Source organism: Paralichthys olivaceus, chromosome 12 (assembly GCF_024713975.1).
Source record: "Paralichthys olivaceus isolate ysfri-2021 chromosome 12, ASM2471397v2, whole genome shotgun sequence".
NCBI lineage: Eukaryota > Metazoa > Chordata > Actinopteri > Pleuronectiformes > Paralichthyidae > Paralichthys > Paralichthys olivaceus.
Window position 1 is genome coordinate 21,835,692 of NC_091104.1, and position 19,963 is coordinate 21,855,654.

A 19,963-nucleotide genomic window follows, 5' to 3' on the forward strand; every position below is an offset into this window, starting at 1 on the left:
CTTGGTAACATTCTTTTACAATGGGGGGGGGGGGACTTATTTTCAAAATAAACTTTGCTTACTTTAAAATTAGTACATTTAAAGAGGAGCTTCTTCCTCTGTGTGTCTATGGGGTTGCTATGGATACTCACTGATTTGATTAGGAACACCTGTCTCCCCCTGTTCTTAGAGACCCGTGAAGCTGCAGAGCACCCCTCAAACAAATGCTTCTAACTCAAAAAGTATAAGTCCTATCTGAGAAATAAACACATCGTGAGAATCCCAAGAAAAAAATAATTTATTTAATTCTGCTTGCAGAATAGATGTTACATTCAGCAAAAATTGCCCTGAACGGACCAATGTGACATTCTCTTTCATCAAACACATTCTAAACCTGGAACTTGAAAAAGAACAAACAGGGTGATCACTCACACTACTGCACAACACCACCACCGAGTGGACAAAGCAGTCAGTCTGTAATGAGTGGACTGAGCTGTTATATATAGATTCAAACTGCTACAGGACATGGTGGATTTTAACATAAGACAAGTACTGGAACTTCCTGAGACTTGTGTATAACAGAGAGGGAACGTTAGCCATTTTAATTTCAACAATATGTCCAAAGTTTGTTTTTCCACTTGTTTGCTGACTCATGCCAGATGTTTCATGGTTGCCAACGCTACTCAGGGGGGTGTGACATTTAGGTGATACACGTTAAACCAAGACGAAACTAAAGTTGGAAACATTCATATTCAAAACAGGATGGAAGAAACTCAAAAAATGAAGGAAACGGCAAGAATGCGAACGTTTATAAACCAAAACCAGTTACAGGGTTTCTGCAGGTACCAGCAAATCTAATTTCATGCTTTTTAATGCCATTTCAAACATTTTTAATGCCCACGACTAACTGCAAATACTATACGTGTGCATACTTACCTATATACACACACACAAAATATCCATATCCAACTCTGAATTAAATTGCAAGCATTTCATTTGACAATGATAATATAAGATATTTGAGAATCTAAATAATTGACATAAACTGTCACTCTATAAAGAATTTGAAATGGCTCATGAGACAGCTTACAATGTTAAAATTTATCTGCACATATTTCAAAATTTCAAATAGTACCAGAATCCATCAAGCTTGTTTGTGGAAATTGTCCTGACACTGAATACACAACCCACAATTTGATCTGTCTGGAGAGTGAAGGAAAAAACTGAAACTTTCAACTTGAAGGCTGGAACATAATGTTTGCATTAAGTTCAGTACTTGACGTAACAAAGAAATCACTGGGATTTAACTTTGTATGATAATTAGTGCATGTGCCTTAGTTCATTCGCTTTTAGTTCCAACTCTGTCTCAACATTTTTCAGTTCAAGGCATTTGTTCTTGTATCTCCTCCTTAGAGTATTAGATTTTGTAATCATCTGAGCCAGATTTGTTTTCGGCCTTCTCAGCGAGTTGATCAGCCTCCTTCTGAAGGCTGGCGCACACCTCTGTCAACACTGCCCTTTTCTTTTTCAGTTCTCCCAGCTCATCTTCCAATGAGTCCGTGCATGGCACCCTCTTTCTTCGTCAAGGTAGATCCTATATCTAAAATATTTTTAAAATATTTTTAATGCCTCTGGAAATCTAATTCATTGCTTTTTAATGCTATTTAAGGCCTTAATTTTACCAAAATTTATTTAATGACTTTTAATGCTTTTTAATGACCCGCAGAAACCCTGAGTTATACACTAATTTCTTTGCACTCCCATTAAGGCTGGACAATATTTCAATGTTATCATTTCAAAACTTTCAGTGGAGCTAACTGTTTAATCTTTGTCTCCCAGCCCTTAACTCTTGCATAGTAAGAAACAGGTCATGGCTGTTGTTTAGGCCAATTCCTCTTCGCCTTCTTCCTCAAACTCGCCCTCTTCCTCAGCAGTGGCGTCCTGGTACTGCTGGTACTCGGACACCAGGTCGTTCATGTTGCTCTCAGCCTCTGTGAACTCCATCTCGTCCATGCCTTCGCCCGTGTACCTGAAACAATGGACGTTAAGTCAATACTTATTGATGGGCATCAAGTTAGTGTATGAATTCTGGGTAAGAACAGACCAGCACAAGAACACAAACTTCTCCCCATTGTGTTGACATCAGTCTTATTTCACTCACCAGTGGAGGAAGGCCTTGCGGCGGAACATAGCAGTGAACTGCTCTGAGATGCGTTTGAACAGCTCCTGAATGGCTGTGCTGTTGCCAATGAAAGTGGAGGCCATCTTGAGGCCGCGAGGAGGGATGTCACAGACGGCCGTCTTGACGTTGTTGGGGATCCACTCCACGAAGTAGCTGCTGTTCTTGTTTTGCACGTTCAACATCTGCTCGTCCACCTCCTTCATAGACATGCGACCCCGAAAGATGGCGGCGACAGTAAGGTAGCGCCCGTGGCGTGGGTCGCAAGCAGCCATCATGTTTTTGGCATCAAACATCTGCTGGGTGAGTTCAGGAACTGTCAGTGCCCTAGAAGAAGACAGATCATTCTCAAGTAAGATTCAAAATAAAGTAAAATACCAACTGCTGGTCAGATACGGACTCCTGCCTCTCTACCTGTACTGCTGGCTGCCCCGACTGGTCAGGGGGGCAAAGCCTGGCATGAAGAAGTGCAGCCTGGGGAAGGGCACCATGTTGACAGCCAGTTTCCTCAGATCAGCATTGAGCTGGCCAGGAAAGCGCAGACAGGTGGTCACCCCGCTCATGGTGGCTGAGACAAGGTGGTTGAGGTCACCATAGGTGGGTGTAGTGAGTTTCAGTGTACGGAAGCAGATGTCATACAGGGCCTCATTATCAATGCAGTAGGTCTCATCTGTGTTCTCAACCAGCTGGTGGACAGACAAGGTGGCATTGTAGGGCTCCACCACGGTGTCTGAAACCTGGAGAGAGGGAGTGAAGGGAAAGAGGAGACAAAGGGAGGAAGCAGGAACACCATTAGAGCATAGAGGAAACAGGTAGAGCAGCATCTGATAACATTTGAATGAGTGAGGTGTACCTTGGGCGAAGGCACCACGCTGAAAGTGTTCATGATGCGGTCCGGATACTCCTCTCGGATTTTGCTGATGAGCAGCGTGCCCATGCCAGAGCCAGTGCCTCCACCCAGGGAGTGTGTGAGCTGGAAGCCCTGGAGGCAGTCGCAGCTCTCTGCCTCCTTCCTCACCACATCCAGGACAGAGTCAACCAGCTCAGCTCCTTCAGTGTAGTGACCTTTAGCCCAGTTATTACCTGCCCCACTCTGGCCTGTGGTACATGCAAATACAGGCTTGTATCACAGCTGTATAGTCAAAACCTTCCTCATCAATTTGCAATATGACTTCCTAGTATTTTGTGAACTAAACACCTCTTACTTGCAATGAACAATGCATATATGGAAAATGATTGGCTTCTGTATTCTCGCAAAGTTGTGGAAATCAACTCATTTTCAGTTTTACAGATAAATTTAAAATCTCACCAAAGACAAAGTTGTCTGGTCTAAAGATCTGGCCAAAAGGACCCGACCTCACAGAGTCCATTGTTCCTGGCTCCAAGTCCACCAGCACTGCACGAGGGACATACTTCCCACCTGGTGGTGACGGGCACAAGATTATGAATATGACAGATAGTTTACACAAACAATGGGTAAAGTAAAGATCGCTCCCTTCTTTTTCAATCACTACTATTGGAGTCAATACTTTAATACACAGTATGTTTTCAACTCTGTCCCTTTCTATTGATTTAAAGTCACTATCCACGTGAAATGATAACTTCAAGTCTCAACTTAATAGGTTTTAAGTATAATTTAATGTTTTAAAATGTGGATGGCAAGACAAGGCAGCAAAGCACAGAGTGACAAACTAAAAATCAAAACTGTACGTAAACTTTAATTTGCAGCCTGTATAATACAACACATGTGGATCGCTCCCTTACGTGCAGCCTAATGAATGCTATATAAAGTTAAAGCTAACATCGTCATATTTGTGTGAGCTAACAATGTTAGGTGTGGGTTTGTTGATTTGTTGTATCATAGAAACGGTGACAGTAACTAGGAGGGCGAGTCAGGACGGGCCCGTGGGATTAGGCCCCCCCTGCTGGATGGTCGGGGTACTGTGGGATTGAATTACATTGACTCTGGTGGAGATGAGATGATCGAACTGTGGCTGGAGAACCGTTGGAAAAGTGGCGCTAACCTGTCGCCTCGTTGTAGTAGACATTGATTCGCTCCAGCTGCAGGTCGCTATCTCCATGGTACGTCCCGGACGGATCGATGCCGTGTTCGTCGCTTATCACCTCCCAGAACTGGACAGAGGAGAACAAACGTCAGGGGTTAAATTAGCCGGCTAGCTAACATGACCTGTCCTTGCGAGTCAAACTTCACTTCATTAGCTTGATCGCCAGGTAACCTAGTTCAGCAGCCAGTCCAGATTTTTACATTCGCGCTCTTTTACACTTTAGAATCTTTTTTCGTTTTCAAACCTTGGCTCCGATCTGGTTTCCACACTGGCCGGCCTGCAGGTGCACGATCTCCCTCATTGTGGTCGAAGTTAAAAACTTGCGGACTGACGGACTGACGGACTGGTTCTTCTCGGTTGTACTGACTCCAAGTGACGGACTGACCGCGGCAAGCAGGAGCGCTGACAACTGACAGCGGGCGATCAACGCGATTGGAGCAAGGTACTGTCGATCAAAACAATCCGGGAACGTGATTGGTCGATGAAACTTAGTGTGGAGTTCTGATTGGATGGCGCCCTGGGAGAGCTCAGTTGTCTTGGTAACACAAAGTAGATCGCAAACACATCGTTCGAGGCAGAAACGCTCCAAACGGTCCACTTTCTCTCGTGCACGCGCGTGTGCACAGTTTAAGTTACGATTGAAACCCAGCAACTAAAAAATCTAACTTATCTTCATAAATCCCGGAGGACATAAGTCATGACAGAAGAAAAAGAAGAGACTGAGAATGAACAATAACGAGAATCACTCTGTTCCAAATGTTGATGTTAGGTGTGGTCTGATTTAAGTCAGAATAACTCTGGGGACAGAATTGAAAACATACTGTGTATTAAAGTATTGACTACAATAGTAGTTTTAACTGGAGTAGTTTTAATGGCAGGGGCCCATTTTACCAACGATGCATCAGTCCTTCAATTAGGTTTTGCTGTTAATATTTTTTATATTATCAGCTACACATTCTTTTCCCCCTCCTGCCTTGCTGTATAGTGGGTGGCAGCAGTTTGAGCTCAGTTGCCCGATCTATTATATATTAGGCGCCTTGAACATGACAATGTGATGACACAAAATATTCTTCTCATATTAGACATTTATAAAAATATGTTGTAAGGACAGTTCAGTGTGAATTCACGATTATTCGATGATAAGGAGGCTATTCAAATAATCTTTCACTCTAGATTTTGCAAGGGCGAAGAAATAATTGTTGTAGCTCCCATTACACAAATGTTTGGTGGAGAGCGTTATGAAATTATCTCACCTGATGCACAAATTTGTTTCCTCCTACAATTCAATGGATTTATTAGTATTCAATTAATTCATTGTTTACTTTTATTGTCACATAAAACTGCTACAAAATACAGTCAGATTATTTAGTAAGTTCTACGTGTTACTCCAGCTTCACCTGTCAGTCCCTGGGTGCAACGTTACACCTTTGGATGGAAGCCAACAATGAAAACTTGGCCAGAGATCCATTCATACTGGAAGGAATGTTGTTCTAAGGTTACACACAATCCACACGTATAATTACAACTGAATGCTGTTATGCAACTTTTTATGAGATAGAATAATGTCATCCAAGATTTTGAAATAAGATTCTCTACTGAAGCCCTAAATTGTCAATCTCTTATTGTCATCTAAATTTGTATATTCTCGTAAAACATATTTTCTTCTTAGCGGATTAAGATAACACTCATGTTACTTTTACAATTTAATGAAGGGACTTCTAAGTACTTAACATTTCAAATGATGCCATTATGATAAGTGTCTGAAGCCACCCATCAAATAATTCATTCAATTTACGCCCAATAATAATTTTGGCCAATTAGTCTCTACAAACCAGATATGAGCAACAAAAAAAAGAATATATGTGTTTTTCAAAAATGCATTAGATTTCACAATGTTATCTTTGAGGATTATAGAAATTAGCTCATAACATTTAAAATAAATTTTACATTTGGGATTGATAATATAAAATGCATCTTGACTTTAAGTGAATAATTTTAAGTTTGAGTTTGCTGATACAGAATTTATAGGTTACAAATATAATCTATATATTTTTATATATAATATATATATAAATTATATAATATAAATATAATTTGACACATTTTATTTTCAGTGAACCGGCTGCTGCCGGTGACGTCATATCCCTGCGACTGTTTACGTTCCGCCATGGCTCTGTTTCCAGCGTTTGCAGAAACCTCGAGTGATAAAGTTGAAGATTCGTCCAGAGGTGAACACACCGTCGTGTAGCCCGCGTTGAAATGTCAGTTGTTTGTCGCATTGATACCGTGTTGTCATTATAGAGAGGGGATCGAACTGATTAGCCACAAGCTAGCTCGTATTAGCGTCGTGTGATCGGAGCTGAATGACAACTGATGAGCTAACATGGGAAACCGACCTAGATGAAATAATCACACAGAGAATTCAGTCATTCTCCAAGTGACTCACTGAGGTTCAGTTTGAAGTAGAGCAGCGTCCTCACTGGAAGAGAGATGATCTAAGATAAAGTCAGGTTGTGGTCGGGCATGAGATCGATACCAGCAGGCTCCTGCACACTGCTACATGTGTTGGTTATGTCCCAGGTTGCATCTGTCTTTGAGACAATCTCCTTTCATTGCATTGTTTGGATGCTTTTTTACTGGTTACCATTTGAATATAATGGTATTTTGCTGACCAGAAGGCTTATTTTGTTCTAATGGAAGGATGCTTTCCTCCAACATGTACTGGATCAGAGAGGTTACTTAGACCATCACCATTAGGTCACCATTAGGGGGTCCACCAGAAAACTTTATGTCTCTCTGCAACCATTTATTATCTTTGTAGAATGCATGGCAGCTACTGAAATGACCCGCCCTTTTTTCTTCCCTTCAGCTATTTATCATTGTTATTAATATTTATATCTGCTCTTTCACTTCAATGTATTAATATAAGTTTCGTTTCATGGATGTATAAAAAATTAATCACCGACCAGTATTTGGGAGAGGGGGGCATTCTGAGGGGATGGACAGGAACTTGACTCTCCTACCCTCTTTTCTTTTGGTACATATTTGAAAAATAAAAAATACCTTAATCAAAAAATAGACTTTGGTGTTTATAACTATAACTTTTACATAACATTCCTCCTACATTGTGTTTTTTCATTGGAACACCGTCAGACTATTTGTCTATCACACACAAAACACTTGTGTCTCAATAATCTGGGTTTTATTATGTTTCAGTCGTGACCTTTACATGTAACATTGAGAAGTCTTGCTTGTCTGCCCCAAGAAGACATGAAGGCGTATTAACTGGGTTTGGTTTCAGGCCCATTTACACTGCAGGTACAACTGAAGTCAATTTGACTTCTCAGTTGTAAGAGAATAGAAATGTATCCCATAGAGCTGTTTGTTTCCACACACAATTAAAAACCCCTGTCACAACCATGATGCTACACTGCACATATTAACATTAATCAGGGGTTGATAATCATCATCATGATCCAACAATCGTCCTGATTCTCTTTTCTTGGTCACTCTCTCCCTTTAGAATTAGACTGGCTGAGCAATAAAAGTTTTCAGACCGGAGATGCCTTCTCTCTTCACGGTCGGTTTTTAAAGGAGAAGGAGAAAAGGTAAAAAAAAGTTGCATCTTTCAAATTCCAATATCATCATGCATGTCTCTGTTTGCCTTTTCTTGATTTTGTGTACTTCCCTCTGTACCTTAAGAAACTTGTTAAATAAAGTTAATTATTCAATTTGTTTTCTTGTAACGAGTACTCAAGATACTATATTGAAAATGTGCAAATCGTTTGCTTCTGCTTGAAATTTTAATGTGTTCTAACCTCATGAATCCACCTTTCAGTCTAAGCAGAGATGTGAGTTCTGTGGACGAGGAGATAAAAGAAGAAGAGGATAATGTGCCATCCAAAAAGAAGAGGAAGAAGAGTGAAAAGAAGAAGAAGAAGAAGAAAAAACACAAAAAGAAGAGTGGGAGGTATTCAGGCAGCAGTGGGTCAGACTCTGAAACCACCTACCCCAGTGATCTCAAAAGGGAGCAAGAGGCAGATAGGTATAGACAAACACACATTTACATTACACTCTTAGTTTTATACACAGTGGCACTGGCTGACTTTTGTTTTGTCATTTTTTTGATGGTGTGTGTGTGTATCCACTGTTACAGATCAAAGGCTGCTGCAATAGCAAATCATTTCTCCTGGTTAGATGACCTCCAGTCGCCCACAGAGCATAACTTCTGTGTGGACCGTAAACCAGACCCAGCCAACTGGACGTATAAGTCCCTGTACAGAGGAGATGTAGCGAGGTACATACACTTTGCACCCTATGCATACTGTTGTGACATTTTTCTCTCTTAGGCTACATCCATGCTGCTACGTTTTCATTTTAAAACCAAGTCAATATCTGACCACAAAAGTGTATTTGCTCCACATCAGTTTTAATCCCCGTCTATACAAACATGCCTAAGAACACATCGCTTACGTACGTACACTGGGTAGCACATGTTGGTGGAAATGGGAAGACATGCATGTGCTGTAGTAAAAAGATTGCTCAAATAATGGCTGGTCTTCTATATAAGCAGTAGGATCATTTTAAGTTGCATATTGCAGCTGAATTCTTCTCATCTCACCCTCCACTTCCCAACATGAAAGAAAACCTGTGGTGAACTTCAGTTGTCATGAAAACTCAAAAGGTTTGTTCAGTTTGGACGACAGTAAAAAAGATGGCGGCCTCCACACAGAAGACCCCCCTCTATGTAAATATAAAGTTTTTTCATATAGAGTCGATTCTATGATAAAGAAAACAACAATTCATACAATTTAGATGAAACACACCAGTGGAAAACATCACTAGGATTATTTTATATTCAATTTCTGTCAAAAATCTCTTTCACATAAATCTTACACACTGAACCTTTAAACAAAGCCAGAAGTTTTTCCAAACTTCTCCTTTTCAGCGGCTCTAAAGCAGAGTTCATGCATTATTAAATGAAAACATAGCAGTGTGGACTCAGCCTTAGTGACTATCCCTGCTCATGCAAATTACAGTATTTGCCTATTCACAGTATATTTAAAACCACTCACTATTCAGAATAGGAAGGGCTCGCTTGATCTTCAGCCTTAGGAAGAGAAAAATTTTAATCTTGCATGAACTGGAATTGCAGTTTTGAAACCGTGTGTGTTCCAGGTATAAGAGGAAAGGCAGCTCATCCTTGGGTCTGGACCTTCGCCGACAGGGAGTCAGCTGGGAGGAGTCGGAATCGAATAAGAAACAGAAAGGCAGAGACAAGAAGAAAGCAGCAGACAGATACTTCTCTGCAGTCAGTTGCCAGCTGCTGAGGTCCCAATGTGCTCTTCCTACTTTACCAAAGAGTCCTGATTGTCGTGATGTCATCAGTGCCACCACTTTCCTCCCTCTGGGTGATCATGAGGGAGAGAACAATGGAGGACAGACAGGTAACAGATTTAGTCACAACGTATTTTGAGAAAGAAACATATTTACATACACTGCCCATGTCATTTTAATCCATACATTAAACCTTGACCCCATCATTTTTCAATGCAGTTGACAGAGTGCAGACATCATCAGTAAATCCTCTGGGTGTGTACGACTCCTCCACGGCCCTCTGGCTGCAGGGGAAGGGACAGCAGGAGCAGACAGAGCAGCAGAAACCGGACGGACACACAGGGGAGAGCTCTATGCTAATGGTCAGGAGAACTGAGGAGTTCAACAGGCAGCTCAGAGAACAGCCGTCAGACACACAGCTGTGGATACAATTCATACGTTACCAGGTATGATGGCTCTACTTCTCACCTGTATTATAATCAGCTATCAACGGAGAGGGTGTACAGTACAGTATGTTTATTTTTGTATGAATGTAAATGTTTCAATACTTTTGTGTGGTTTCCCCAGATGTAGCAGTGGTGTGTGGAAGTACTGTACTCAGTGTTTGAGGTAGTGCCAGCTCCCTCAGGGTTCAGTGTGTTAAGACAAATTTTATTTCTAACTTTCAGAATTTGCCCATGACAGTATTAAACAATTAGGCTATATATTTGTCTAATTGTCGACAATTCCCAGGTAAAGACCACAACAGGGAATGTGTCAGGGCATCTCTATCTGTGACATGTGATGTGTGCAACAGTTGTATACATACTTTTTTTGGAAGGCATATTCCTAAATTTACTTGGGTACCAGAATATTATTGGCTGTGTATGTCTATTATCATTATTACCATTATTATTCATGCCCTTCCTTCCGTATTTAAACACAGCATTGGACTTTGTGTTAAAAAGTGCTCTATGAATGAAGTTATTATTATTGTTGCTTTTCAACAACACAGTCATCTTTCTGATTATTCCTGTGCATCATCACCTCTAATCTTCCTCATCTTCTCTCTGGCTCTCTAGGATGAGCTGAGTTCAGCAGAGTTTGGAGGCGAGGAGGAACAACAGGGCAGCCATTCGACTGAGCGCCGCAAGTCCTCCTACCGAGCAGTCCTGGATAAAAAGCTGTGCATCGCAGAGCGCGCTGTGGAAACCAACCCCACCTCCATAGCTCTGCAGCTGGAGAGGCTCCGGATCTGCCAGGAGCTCTGGGAGCCCTCGGTTCTGTCTAAAGAGTGGAAGAAACTGGTCAGTCTACAGTCATGTGTTTCCGTAAACTACATGCAATGCAGCACACTCTAGGTGTGGTTTGTTTACCTTGGTCCAAACCGTAGACTTTATATAAAGATGGATAATGCATCTCAACCTCCTCCTGTTCTACCAAGATGAAGCTAAACTATCCCAGATATGCTCTTGCTCTTTCAACGTTTGTCTGCATCAAATAACTAATCAAAACCAAACTCACTGGGGAAATTCAGACTTGAACAAACATCAGTGTGATAAGAACTATACCTAAAATGACAGAAACCATTTTTGAGAAAAGTTTATTTAACATGTCCCATCAACTAACATGGAGGAGGCAGGGTTTATGACTTACACTGCAGGCAGCCACCAGGGGGCGATCAAGAGGATTTGGCTTCACATTTGGAAGCTGCCATGTCGCTCCATCTTTGTAAACAGTCTATGTCCAAATCAGAGCAGAAGGAATTGACCAGTGCCTAAATGTGTGACCTATTCTTTCAGTCATTCTAATGAAGTTAACTTGTGTTTTATCTATTGCACACCAGGTGTTCCTCCATCCAAACAGTGCCCCCTTGTGGAGGGAGTATCTGCTCTTCACCCAGAGCTACTTCAGCAACTTCACTGTGTCAAAGGTCAACTCTGCCTACGGGAAGTGTCTAAGCACGCTCAGTGCCGTGCAGGATGGCAGCATGGTCTCTCACCCAGCCCTGCCAGGGATTGAGGAGGATATGTTGGGTAACAGGTTTATTTTTGATCTCTGAAAGACTGAGTGGAAAACAGTTACACAAATAGTTTTCAGACATGAACTGCACAGAATGTCCACACAACAGTGTACGCACTTTCCCTGGAGGTTGTCTTTCATGTATGAACAACACAGCAGGAGATTCTCTGGTCAAACGCGTTCCGCAGAGGCAGAATGCAACTTATTAATTCTGCCAGATCACACGATTCTGCTCACAGTACATGGACACTAGTGTCGGCCCTTGTCACCAAAAGCTCTTTTGACATCCTATACAAGATATTTTAATTCTTTTAGTATTTTTTTTGATTTGTGCATCTGTCCCATGTTAGAAACGTCACCAACACACTCACTTGCTCGCGGCGATTCATGTGGAGAATCTGCAGTGTTCTCACATGAGCTCACTCGGACATTCTCTGGAGTTTTTTCTTGTGTCCTGGCGGAAGAAACGCCTGAGAAAGTACAGAGCCTCTCACTCAGACATTTGCGTTCTCACATACAACCCCTCTGAAGAATGTCTGGAGTTTCAAGTGCATGTCTGAAAGCAGCTAAACTTGTCAGACCAGTTTTATCCCCTGCTTCTGTCATAACAGGGAAACCATCAACTCACACAGAAATGTACAATTGAACACACTTGACATCATACTCTCATTTGTTTTAGTAGAGTAAAACATTTGTCTGAAAGCTCAATGCTTATATACAATGTGTTTGTCATTTTGCCTATTTGTATCTTTCTGTGCAGATATCTTCACCCAGCAGTGTCATTTCCTGCGTCAGTCTGGTCACTCGGAGAAGGCGATTTCTCTGTTTCAGGCCATGATCGACTTTACGTTTTACAAACCTGACAGTGTACGAAAACTGTCCACCAAACAGCAGGTTTGTTTGATTGTCTGCAACAAAGTTTATGAAATATGAAATCATATAGCTCCAAAAAAGGAATACACTTATTTCCAAAAATGTTTAACTTACATGTAAAAGTCAGGACCAGCAAACCTTTTCTCTGTGTAACTTTGAGGATTATTTTATGTAGAGCTGTTTAAATATGTGTCACTTGGATTTGTCTTTTTTCAGTCGATAAATATTGAAGTCAAGGAGTATAAACTTGTTATAGACATACAAAGGGACATATACTGGTGCTCCAGTAATCTAAATAAGGAGGAAATGGGGTCTTGTAGTTTGCTGTGTCTTTATTTGTGTCTGCATGTGCAGGTGGAGTTCTTCGAACCATTCTGGGACAGCGGGGAGGCAAGGGTTGGGGAATTTGGGGCCAGAGGCTGGAAAGCGTGGATGCTCCAACAAGAGCGTGGGGGATGGCTTCAGCCCAGTGCAGGTAAAACACACACACACAATTATTATACGCACAATTATACTGAGCCTTGATGTGAATCCTGAAATAGATAGAACAACAAGAAACTAAGCAACACTTTTGCGTGTCCACCAGATGAGGAAGAGGAGGAGGAGGAAGACGAGGAGGAGGTGAAGGATCGGAGCCAGCCCAGAGGGACGGTGTGGCTCGATGTGGAGTGTTCTCGTGAAGCAGCTCAGTGGCTGCCCTGGCGTCCAGACAAAGCCAAGGGCCAATCAGAAGAGGACTGTGACGACCCTGACAGACAAGTACATACTGCTGTACACACAGACATAGAAAGATGGATGGAAATCCTTCTTAGTCCATCTGTTCTTACGTTACACTTACATGATATCTAATTAAATTGTATCTAAAGTCTCTTTCTGTCTGTCTCTCCAATTCTAGGTTTTATTTGATGACATTGGTCCATCCCTGATTTGTCTGTCTTCACCAGAGCTCCAGTTACGTTTTCTTCTTCATTTCCTGTCATTCCTGGGGCTGCCTGTAGATTCTGTTATCTCTCCTGCCCCCTGTCAGCCTGGCCTGCTGCTGGAGAGCCTCTCTTTGCTCACTCAGGGTAAAATGACACAAAAGGAACAAAAATGCAAACTTAAAAAAAATATATATATAACGATCAAGTGTGAATCATAGTGAGATGAAGGCGATGACAAATCTGGCTTCATGTTACATCCTAGGTAATGAGCTCCAGCGTCCTATGACCTCCTTCAACCTACCTGAACCCGGCGTTAACTCTGTAGGTCACATGACCACCCTTCAGGGAACCAGGAAATGGGTGGGGCTTGGAAAGCAGGGCGAGAGGTTTGTCACCAACGTGTTCAATATGGTCCAACTCGTCCTTCCTCTCCACCACCGAGCAGTTCTGTCTCTCAGTTGGATGCAGTACGAGAAACTCAAGGTAAGAATTGGTTCATTTATAAAGAAAAAAAAAGTATTTCGTTCAAAATATTTTTTCAGGTCAGAAATGTGATGAACCTTGGCACTAGTTATTTGTATTTTTGCATTCATCAGGTCTTGCGCTGCTTATGCAGTGGCAACAAAAAACGTCTCCGTCCTCAAGGAAAGAGCAGCAAGCGGGTTGCCAAGCGACTGCTTAAAGAACCCGACAACCGCTCCTCGTTGGTGCTGTGGCGGGAGTATGCTCACCTGGAATGGATGCTGGGAAACCTGGACGAAGCTCGCAAAGTCTTCTCCACGGCCACAACGATTGGGGGAAGCAAAGGGTTAAGTAGCCCAACCCTCTGTGAGCTGTGTCTGCTGTGGTCCCAGCTGGAGGTGGAGGACCAGGCAGGGGTGCAAGGAGGCGGACAAACTGATGTAACTATGTCCCCAGCTGTGCTGGTCCTAACCAGGTTAGCAGAAGGAACCTCCTCTTCATCCTCCGACTCCCTCTCCCCAGTAGCTGTCTTGAAAGCCAGGAGGACTTACGAGCAGGCTCTGACAGCCAGCTTGTCAGCACTGGACCAAGTTCCCAACAACCTTCAGACCAACAAGAAAGGTACATTTTCTCACTAATATCTGAGGCCCTGCTCATGCATGGTGTTAACACCTGGCATTACAATGTGTCCTGAATGTGTCTCCTGTGATCACTTGTGATCAGATCTCTCTTTCCTACTCAATATACAAATCCATACTTACATCACCTCTGTGAGGACCAAAGACCAAATGAGTTTTTAACCAGTGTGACTACAGATGTGTCCATTGTTTGTTCATGTGTTTTTTGGAAGAAAACAACCGGCATCAGCCTTGACTACCAGTATAGAACACAACATGGATAATTAATTACATGCATTGCTGACCCTGTTGTCTTTACTAACAGCTGCTGAGCTGTTCAATTCTGCATCATCATCATTTTCATTTTCACGACTACTCACATGTGTAGGAGATGAGCTATTCTTTCTATTCTTAGAGCAATTCCTGTTTTTACCAACACAGACATGCCCAGTGTATGTGGTGGTCACAACATATGCATTTTCAGATGTGTCAGTATGGACATGGATTCAAATTGACTGGACATACATTGTTTTAGTTTGAAAATGCTATTATCAAACATACCATGCCATAGTTTTGAGTTCATATATTTAGTTCCTCCCATGTAATAGTGTTTAATCAACTTTGCAGGCCATGAAAACCCACTTGTAGAGATTCAAAATCAGATCAAATCAAATATAAATATGTATAATACGTAACATAAAGTACAGTATTTAGTTACACACTGGTAGGCTATGTCAAAAAGGTTGGTATACAAATTATACATTAGTGGAATTATTTGAAAAGTAATTATTAAACTGAATGGTAGCAATAAAGTCATTTTCCTTTAAATACAGGACCCAGTTGAATCAGTTATTACTTTGATTCATTCCCTAATCATATTATTTCCACCACTAGGTCAAGAGGACCTGCTTGGAGAGAAGCTGAGGCTGAGTGGTCTGGTAGGCTGCTACGCTCTGTTCCAGTACCTGACAGTGGGCATCCAAGCTGCTAACGCTGTCTACAGCCAGGCCAGAGAAAAGATGGAGGCACTGCATCGCACCCTAGACAAGCAATTTAAGGGTGATGAGGAAGCCAACCCTGAAGTTGATTCCAGCCATGTTCGCAAGCTAGCCTTTGAATGTCAGGTATTGGCAGAACAGCAGGCAGCCTTGCTCAGATACCACAACAGCATCAGTGTGTTTCCACTGGCAACACTGAGACAAATGCTGACCTCTGCCCTCTCAACCTGGCCTGGCAGCGCCCCTCTCTGGAGCATATATGCACAGGTAAGTTGTGGCTTGATAAGATACCAAAGTAAATCAAATCATAAATCATTCAACTATTAAGGTGTTAGGCATGAGCTATTTGTTTCTTCTCTGGCTTATTCCACCTGTTCTGCACAGAATCTTTAAATGTTTATCGCAGCATAATGACCTTCAGGCGACCTGTTTTCAGGTGGAGAACCGTTACCATAGCGCTGGCAGGGCACGCCGCTTTTTTCAATCTGTAACCAGGGGAAGCAGCAGTCTGGTTCCACGCCTCTTTGCCATTGTTACTGAACAACAAAGGAAGCAGCTGGTGGATGCTGCTCAGAGGTAACAGAATGCATGATGGGTAGTTGTGGGGTTTTCTCTGGACTCATGTTATACTGGAGTGAACTAAAAAATGCTGACAAGTTGTTATGATCATGGTTTAATCTTTCTTTCTCGTGTGATAGGCCAAGAGGGTTTTCACAAATATGCTTTCAGAATTCACACAACCTCCTGTTAACTATAGAAAAACTACATCAGAGACACATAATAAACATAATATTGTCTCTACAGGTCCTGTCGCAATGACGCTACCTTACCTATCCTGCCAGAGAATGGCCTCAGCAACCGTATCCGTGGACTGTTTGAAAACGCCATAGCAACAGATATGGGTGCACGCTGTCCTTTACTTTGGAGGATGTATATGTACTTCCTGGTGAGATGGCAAACAACACACACATGCACACACATGTTTACTTCTCTTGTGGGGATGCTCCAATAACTTAAACTAATTTCCTATTCTACACTAGTGATAGAAGCATGTGCACAAGCCTGATCCCCTCAGTCAATTATCCTCTTGAATATTAATATTTTATATATATATATATATATATATATATATATATATATATCATAACAAAAAAAAGTTTGCTCTTTTAAACACCTACTGTTTGTGTAAGATCCCATGTGATTCAACTTTTTAATCTCTGACCTTAGGGACCACATTTTTTCTCATAGGTATAAGAACTATCCCACACAGACCATTCCTATACAGACTCACTTTGTTCAGTGTGAGCGTTTCATTGCAAATATTGAACTTCAGTAAAGTCCTGTGTGTGTATGTTTATAGGTGTCAGAAGGGAAGGTGGATAAAGCCACAGGGATCTTCTATAAGGCCTTACAGAATATTCCCTGGGCCAAGGTGAGACACAGACATTAAAGTGGTATTTTCTAACAGCAGCTGATCCCTGTCTACTTCTTTTTTAAATTGTACATTCAAAAAATAATTGTCTTTCTCTTTCTCCTTGTTTGTGTGGGTGTGTATTAATGTAAATTTGGATTTGGTGTGTGTGTGTGTGTGTGTGTGATATCAGGGTTTGTACATGGATGCGGTACAACTGTTCCCCGAGAGGCTGCAGGAGTTTGTAGATCTGATGACAGAGAAAGAGCTGCGACTCAGACTGCCTTTGGAAGAACTGGATATACTACTGGAAGACTAAACACACACACACACATTGGTCAAGTACTCACTTTGAGTTTGCTTTTCTGGCAACATGCCAACCCACATATTGGCACACTTGTTAAGAAAAGCAGACACACAAAGTTAGATACTCACACACACTAACAGCTGCTGTATTGAACAATGAATTTTTAACATTTTTATCCAAAGACGGATGAAGAGCCATCCTTTGTACATAATATCTGAAGATGCTTTATTTTCACAGCCAATAAAACAATGTCAATAAATATGATTCTCGTTCATGTAGATCTTTTTATGCGCAGAGTGCACACACATCTAGGTGGAAAGTCTGTGTTTCAACTCAAATTAGATGTACTGTAATAAGTCAGTGTAACAAGACACAAAAAAGATGAAAATTCATTGATTTTCATTGAACAGATATCTTCCTAGTAATCCACAAACGTCTGCCTGCCTGTCTGTATGTAGAATGCATAACTTGCAAACCGTTCATCTCATCAGCTTCACACTTGCTGTGTGTATAGACAATGGCCTAGGGAAGCGCAGTGTCGAATTTCATGAACAGGCATCTTGCGACGCTGATCTCCATGATGGCAGCAACATTCCTAGAATCACCACCTTTGCAGTGAGAGTTAAAGCAAAACGTTCATTTTTTACTGCAATGCTGAATTACAGAGCATTTATTTTGAAAGGTTTTCTGAAGATTGTTGGTTGTTTAACAGGTGACATGCAATGTATGAAAAAACAACAGCAGTTCAGTAAATCATTCAAACGTATATATAAACCACACACATGAACAGTAATAAAGTGAATTCTGGTTAATTTAATAATAAACATTGCCTGTTAAATCTTCACTGCAGATAAACCAGGTAGGATGAGCACAAAGTTTTCTAACTTCACTCTGCTCCATAGACTTTTTGTAAAACATGTCAAAGTCTGACTTTGTTCAAAGTTCTTTAGAATAGAATAATAATTTTTAAACTTTAGGAAATCTGCCTCATTTGGCCCGAGTGTCTTGATGTTTACCCAGAAACACTCCCTCTGGGGTTCAGGGCTGTATTTGCAAACACCTGAGAATAACCAGGAGGTTTTCCCCCTGCCTCCTCCATGTGTCCTCTTCCTCCATCATGTGTCCTCTTCCTCCACCATGTGTCCTCCTCCTCCACCATGTGTCCTCCTCCTCCACCATGTGACCTATTCCTCCATCATGTGTCCTCCTCCTCCATCATGTGCCCTCTTCTTCTCCACTCAGCGCGGAGACTCTCCCTCCTGCCTCCTCTGCCGCGCCGTGGTTTGACGCATTGCAGATCCGCCCTGGCCAATCAGCGGCTTTTGTACAGCGTGCAGAATATTGCGGGTTCGCTCCGTCCAATCAGAGTCCGCCTCTCAAAAACTCCACCGCAACTTCCCCGGTGCCGCCTGACGCGACGTTTAGAACGTATCCTTCCGCTTTGATAAAACTCAGCGTAAGGCAAAATAGTCCGCCAGTGTCCGTGTTGCTGTGCGTGCTGATACATGCGATCAGTGCCACTTGTTCTTTGGAGGTGAACAGTCACTATACTTTACAACAAATTATCTTAATAAAACTTGTGAATATGTTTTTCAATTCATAAAGGACTCATAATCTACTACTTCATTTCACTTGGCTCTTTAAATTTAAAATAAATTTGCATATACAATTTATAACCTGCAATGATACATCTTATTTCAACATTGGTGAAATAATAAATAATGATGTTGTTTTTCTGGACATGCGATTGCTTCATTATATGGTCGTATTTGCAGCTACTTTCTCTTGTGAATTCAGGCCGACAATGTCACTGCATAGCTAAGATGCCTGCTGCAGTTAAACAGGCTCAGATTACACTGATACTGTCTGACTATGACTTTAATACCACGCTAATGCAGCCAATTGGCCAAGAGACATGAGCAGACTCTATGATTGGTGCTGTGAGACATGTGGCCACACAGAAGATAATGCAATAAGAGTCTTAGAGTAGACAGACACTGGAGGGTACATTTAAGTCTGTTTGACAAGGAACAGCACAGAATCATTCACTAAATTCTCCAGATAAAGTTTCACAAAGACAAAATTATACAATCTACTCAATTAAAATGGGTCTGGTTTCAAAACAGTAATGCATTTTTTAAAATTCTACCAGTTTAACTGACCTATTACCTGAAAATTGACCAGAAATATGACTTGTCTTAGTTATCCTCAATACTTAAAGATATTGAGCTACAATGGTACTTCCATGGGAAAGTTTCCAGCCATAGTAAGGTCATGTAGGCTTGCAGCCCAATGGACCAATTGCCCGACTGATGCTGTAAGTTTCTATGCATTAAACATCCTACTTCTATCAGGTGAAACATGATGTATGTGACTGATGAGAGGGTCTTATTGCTTTTTAATTGACCTCAATACATTTAGTCTCTCATTTAAGGCTATGTATGCATTTCTATACCTTAAAATCTTAGGCAACAGTAATCAGCTGGGTTAATACATTTTATTTGTATTGTGCCAAATTACAACAGACATTATCTCAAGGCTCTTTCTCTAGTAAGGCCAGGACCTGAATCTATCAGCTCCCACAACAAGCAAACACTGGGGACAGAGGAGCGAAAACAGTCTCTCATTAACTGCTGGAAACCTCTGACATGAGAGTCAATGTGGGCGGCCATCTGCCTGGGGATGGGGGAGAATGGGGGAGAGAGGAGAGGCATGTGGAAAAGAGGGGAGAGAAGAGAGAGAAGGAGTAGACCGAGACCAGGAACGGTTTTGTAACTGTCATATTCACGCTCTGTAAGACTGACTGTTAT

At 41.7% G+C, this 19,963-nt stretch overlaps 2 protein-coding genes across 2 annotated transcripts; one reads left to right on the forward strand and one right to left on the reverse strand.

The window, feature by feature from the left end:
* Positions 1 to 253: 253 nt before the first annotated feature.
* LOC138412264 (tubulin beta-4B chain) lies at positions 254 to 4,623 on the reverse strand. Its single transcript, XM_069535757.1, has 7 exons — positions 4,469 to 4,623; positions 4,183 to 4,291; positions 3,468 to 3,578; positions 3,012 to 3,256; positions 2,573 to 2,895; positions 2,141 to 2,485; positions 254 to 2,008 (listed from the first exon to the last, which is right to left on the reverse strand). The coding sequence occupies exons 1-7, from the start codon at positions 4,523 to 4,525 to the stop codon at positions 1,861 to 1,863; spliced, it is 1,338 nt and encodes a 445-aa protein (XP_069391858.1). The 5' UTR covers positions 4,526 to 4,623; the 3' UTR covers positions 254 to 1,860.
* A 1,670-nt stretch (positions 4,624 to 6,293) lies between these two features.
* Positions 6,294 to 17,417, forward strand: nrde2 (NRDE-2, necessary for RNA interference, domain containing). Its single transcript, XM_020084962.2, has 19 exons — positions 6,294 to 6,452; positions 7,748 to 7,832; positions 8,063 to 8,269; positions 8,381 to 8,521; positions 9,403 to 9,671; positions 9,781 to 10,007; positions 10,623 to 10,847; positions 11,387 to 11,576; positions 12,323 to 12,456; positions 12,790 to 12,910; positions 13,022 to 13,194; positions 13,331 to 13,502; positions 13,621 to 13,841; positions 13,955 to 14,441; positions 15,332 to 15,702; positions 15,872 to 16,011; positions 16,240 to 16,381; positions 16,796 to 16,867; positions 17,040 to 17,417. The coding sequence occupies exons 1-19, from the start codon at positions 6,392 to 6,394 to the stop codon at positions 17,163 to 17,165; spliced, it is 3,564 nt and encodes a 1,187-aa protein (XP_019940521.2). The 5' UTR covers positions 6,294 to 6,391; the 3' UTR covers positions 17,166 to 17,417.
* Positions 17,418 to 19,963: the final 2,546 nt, after the last annotated feature.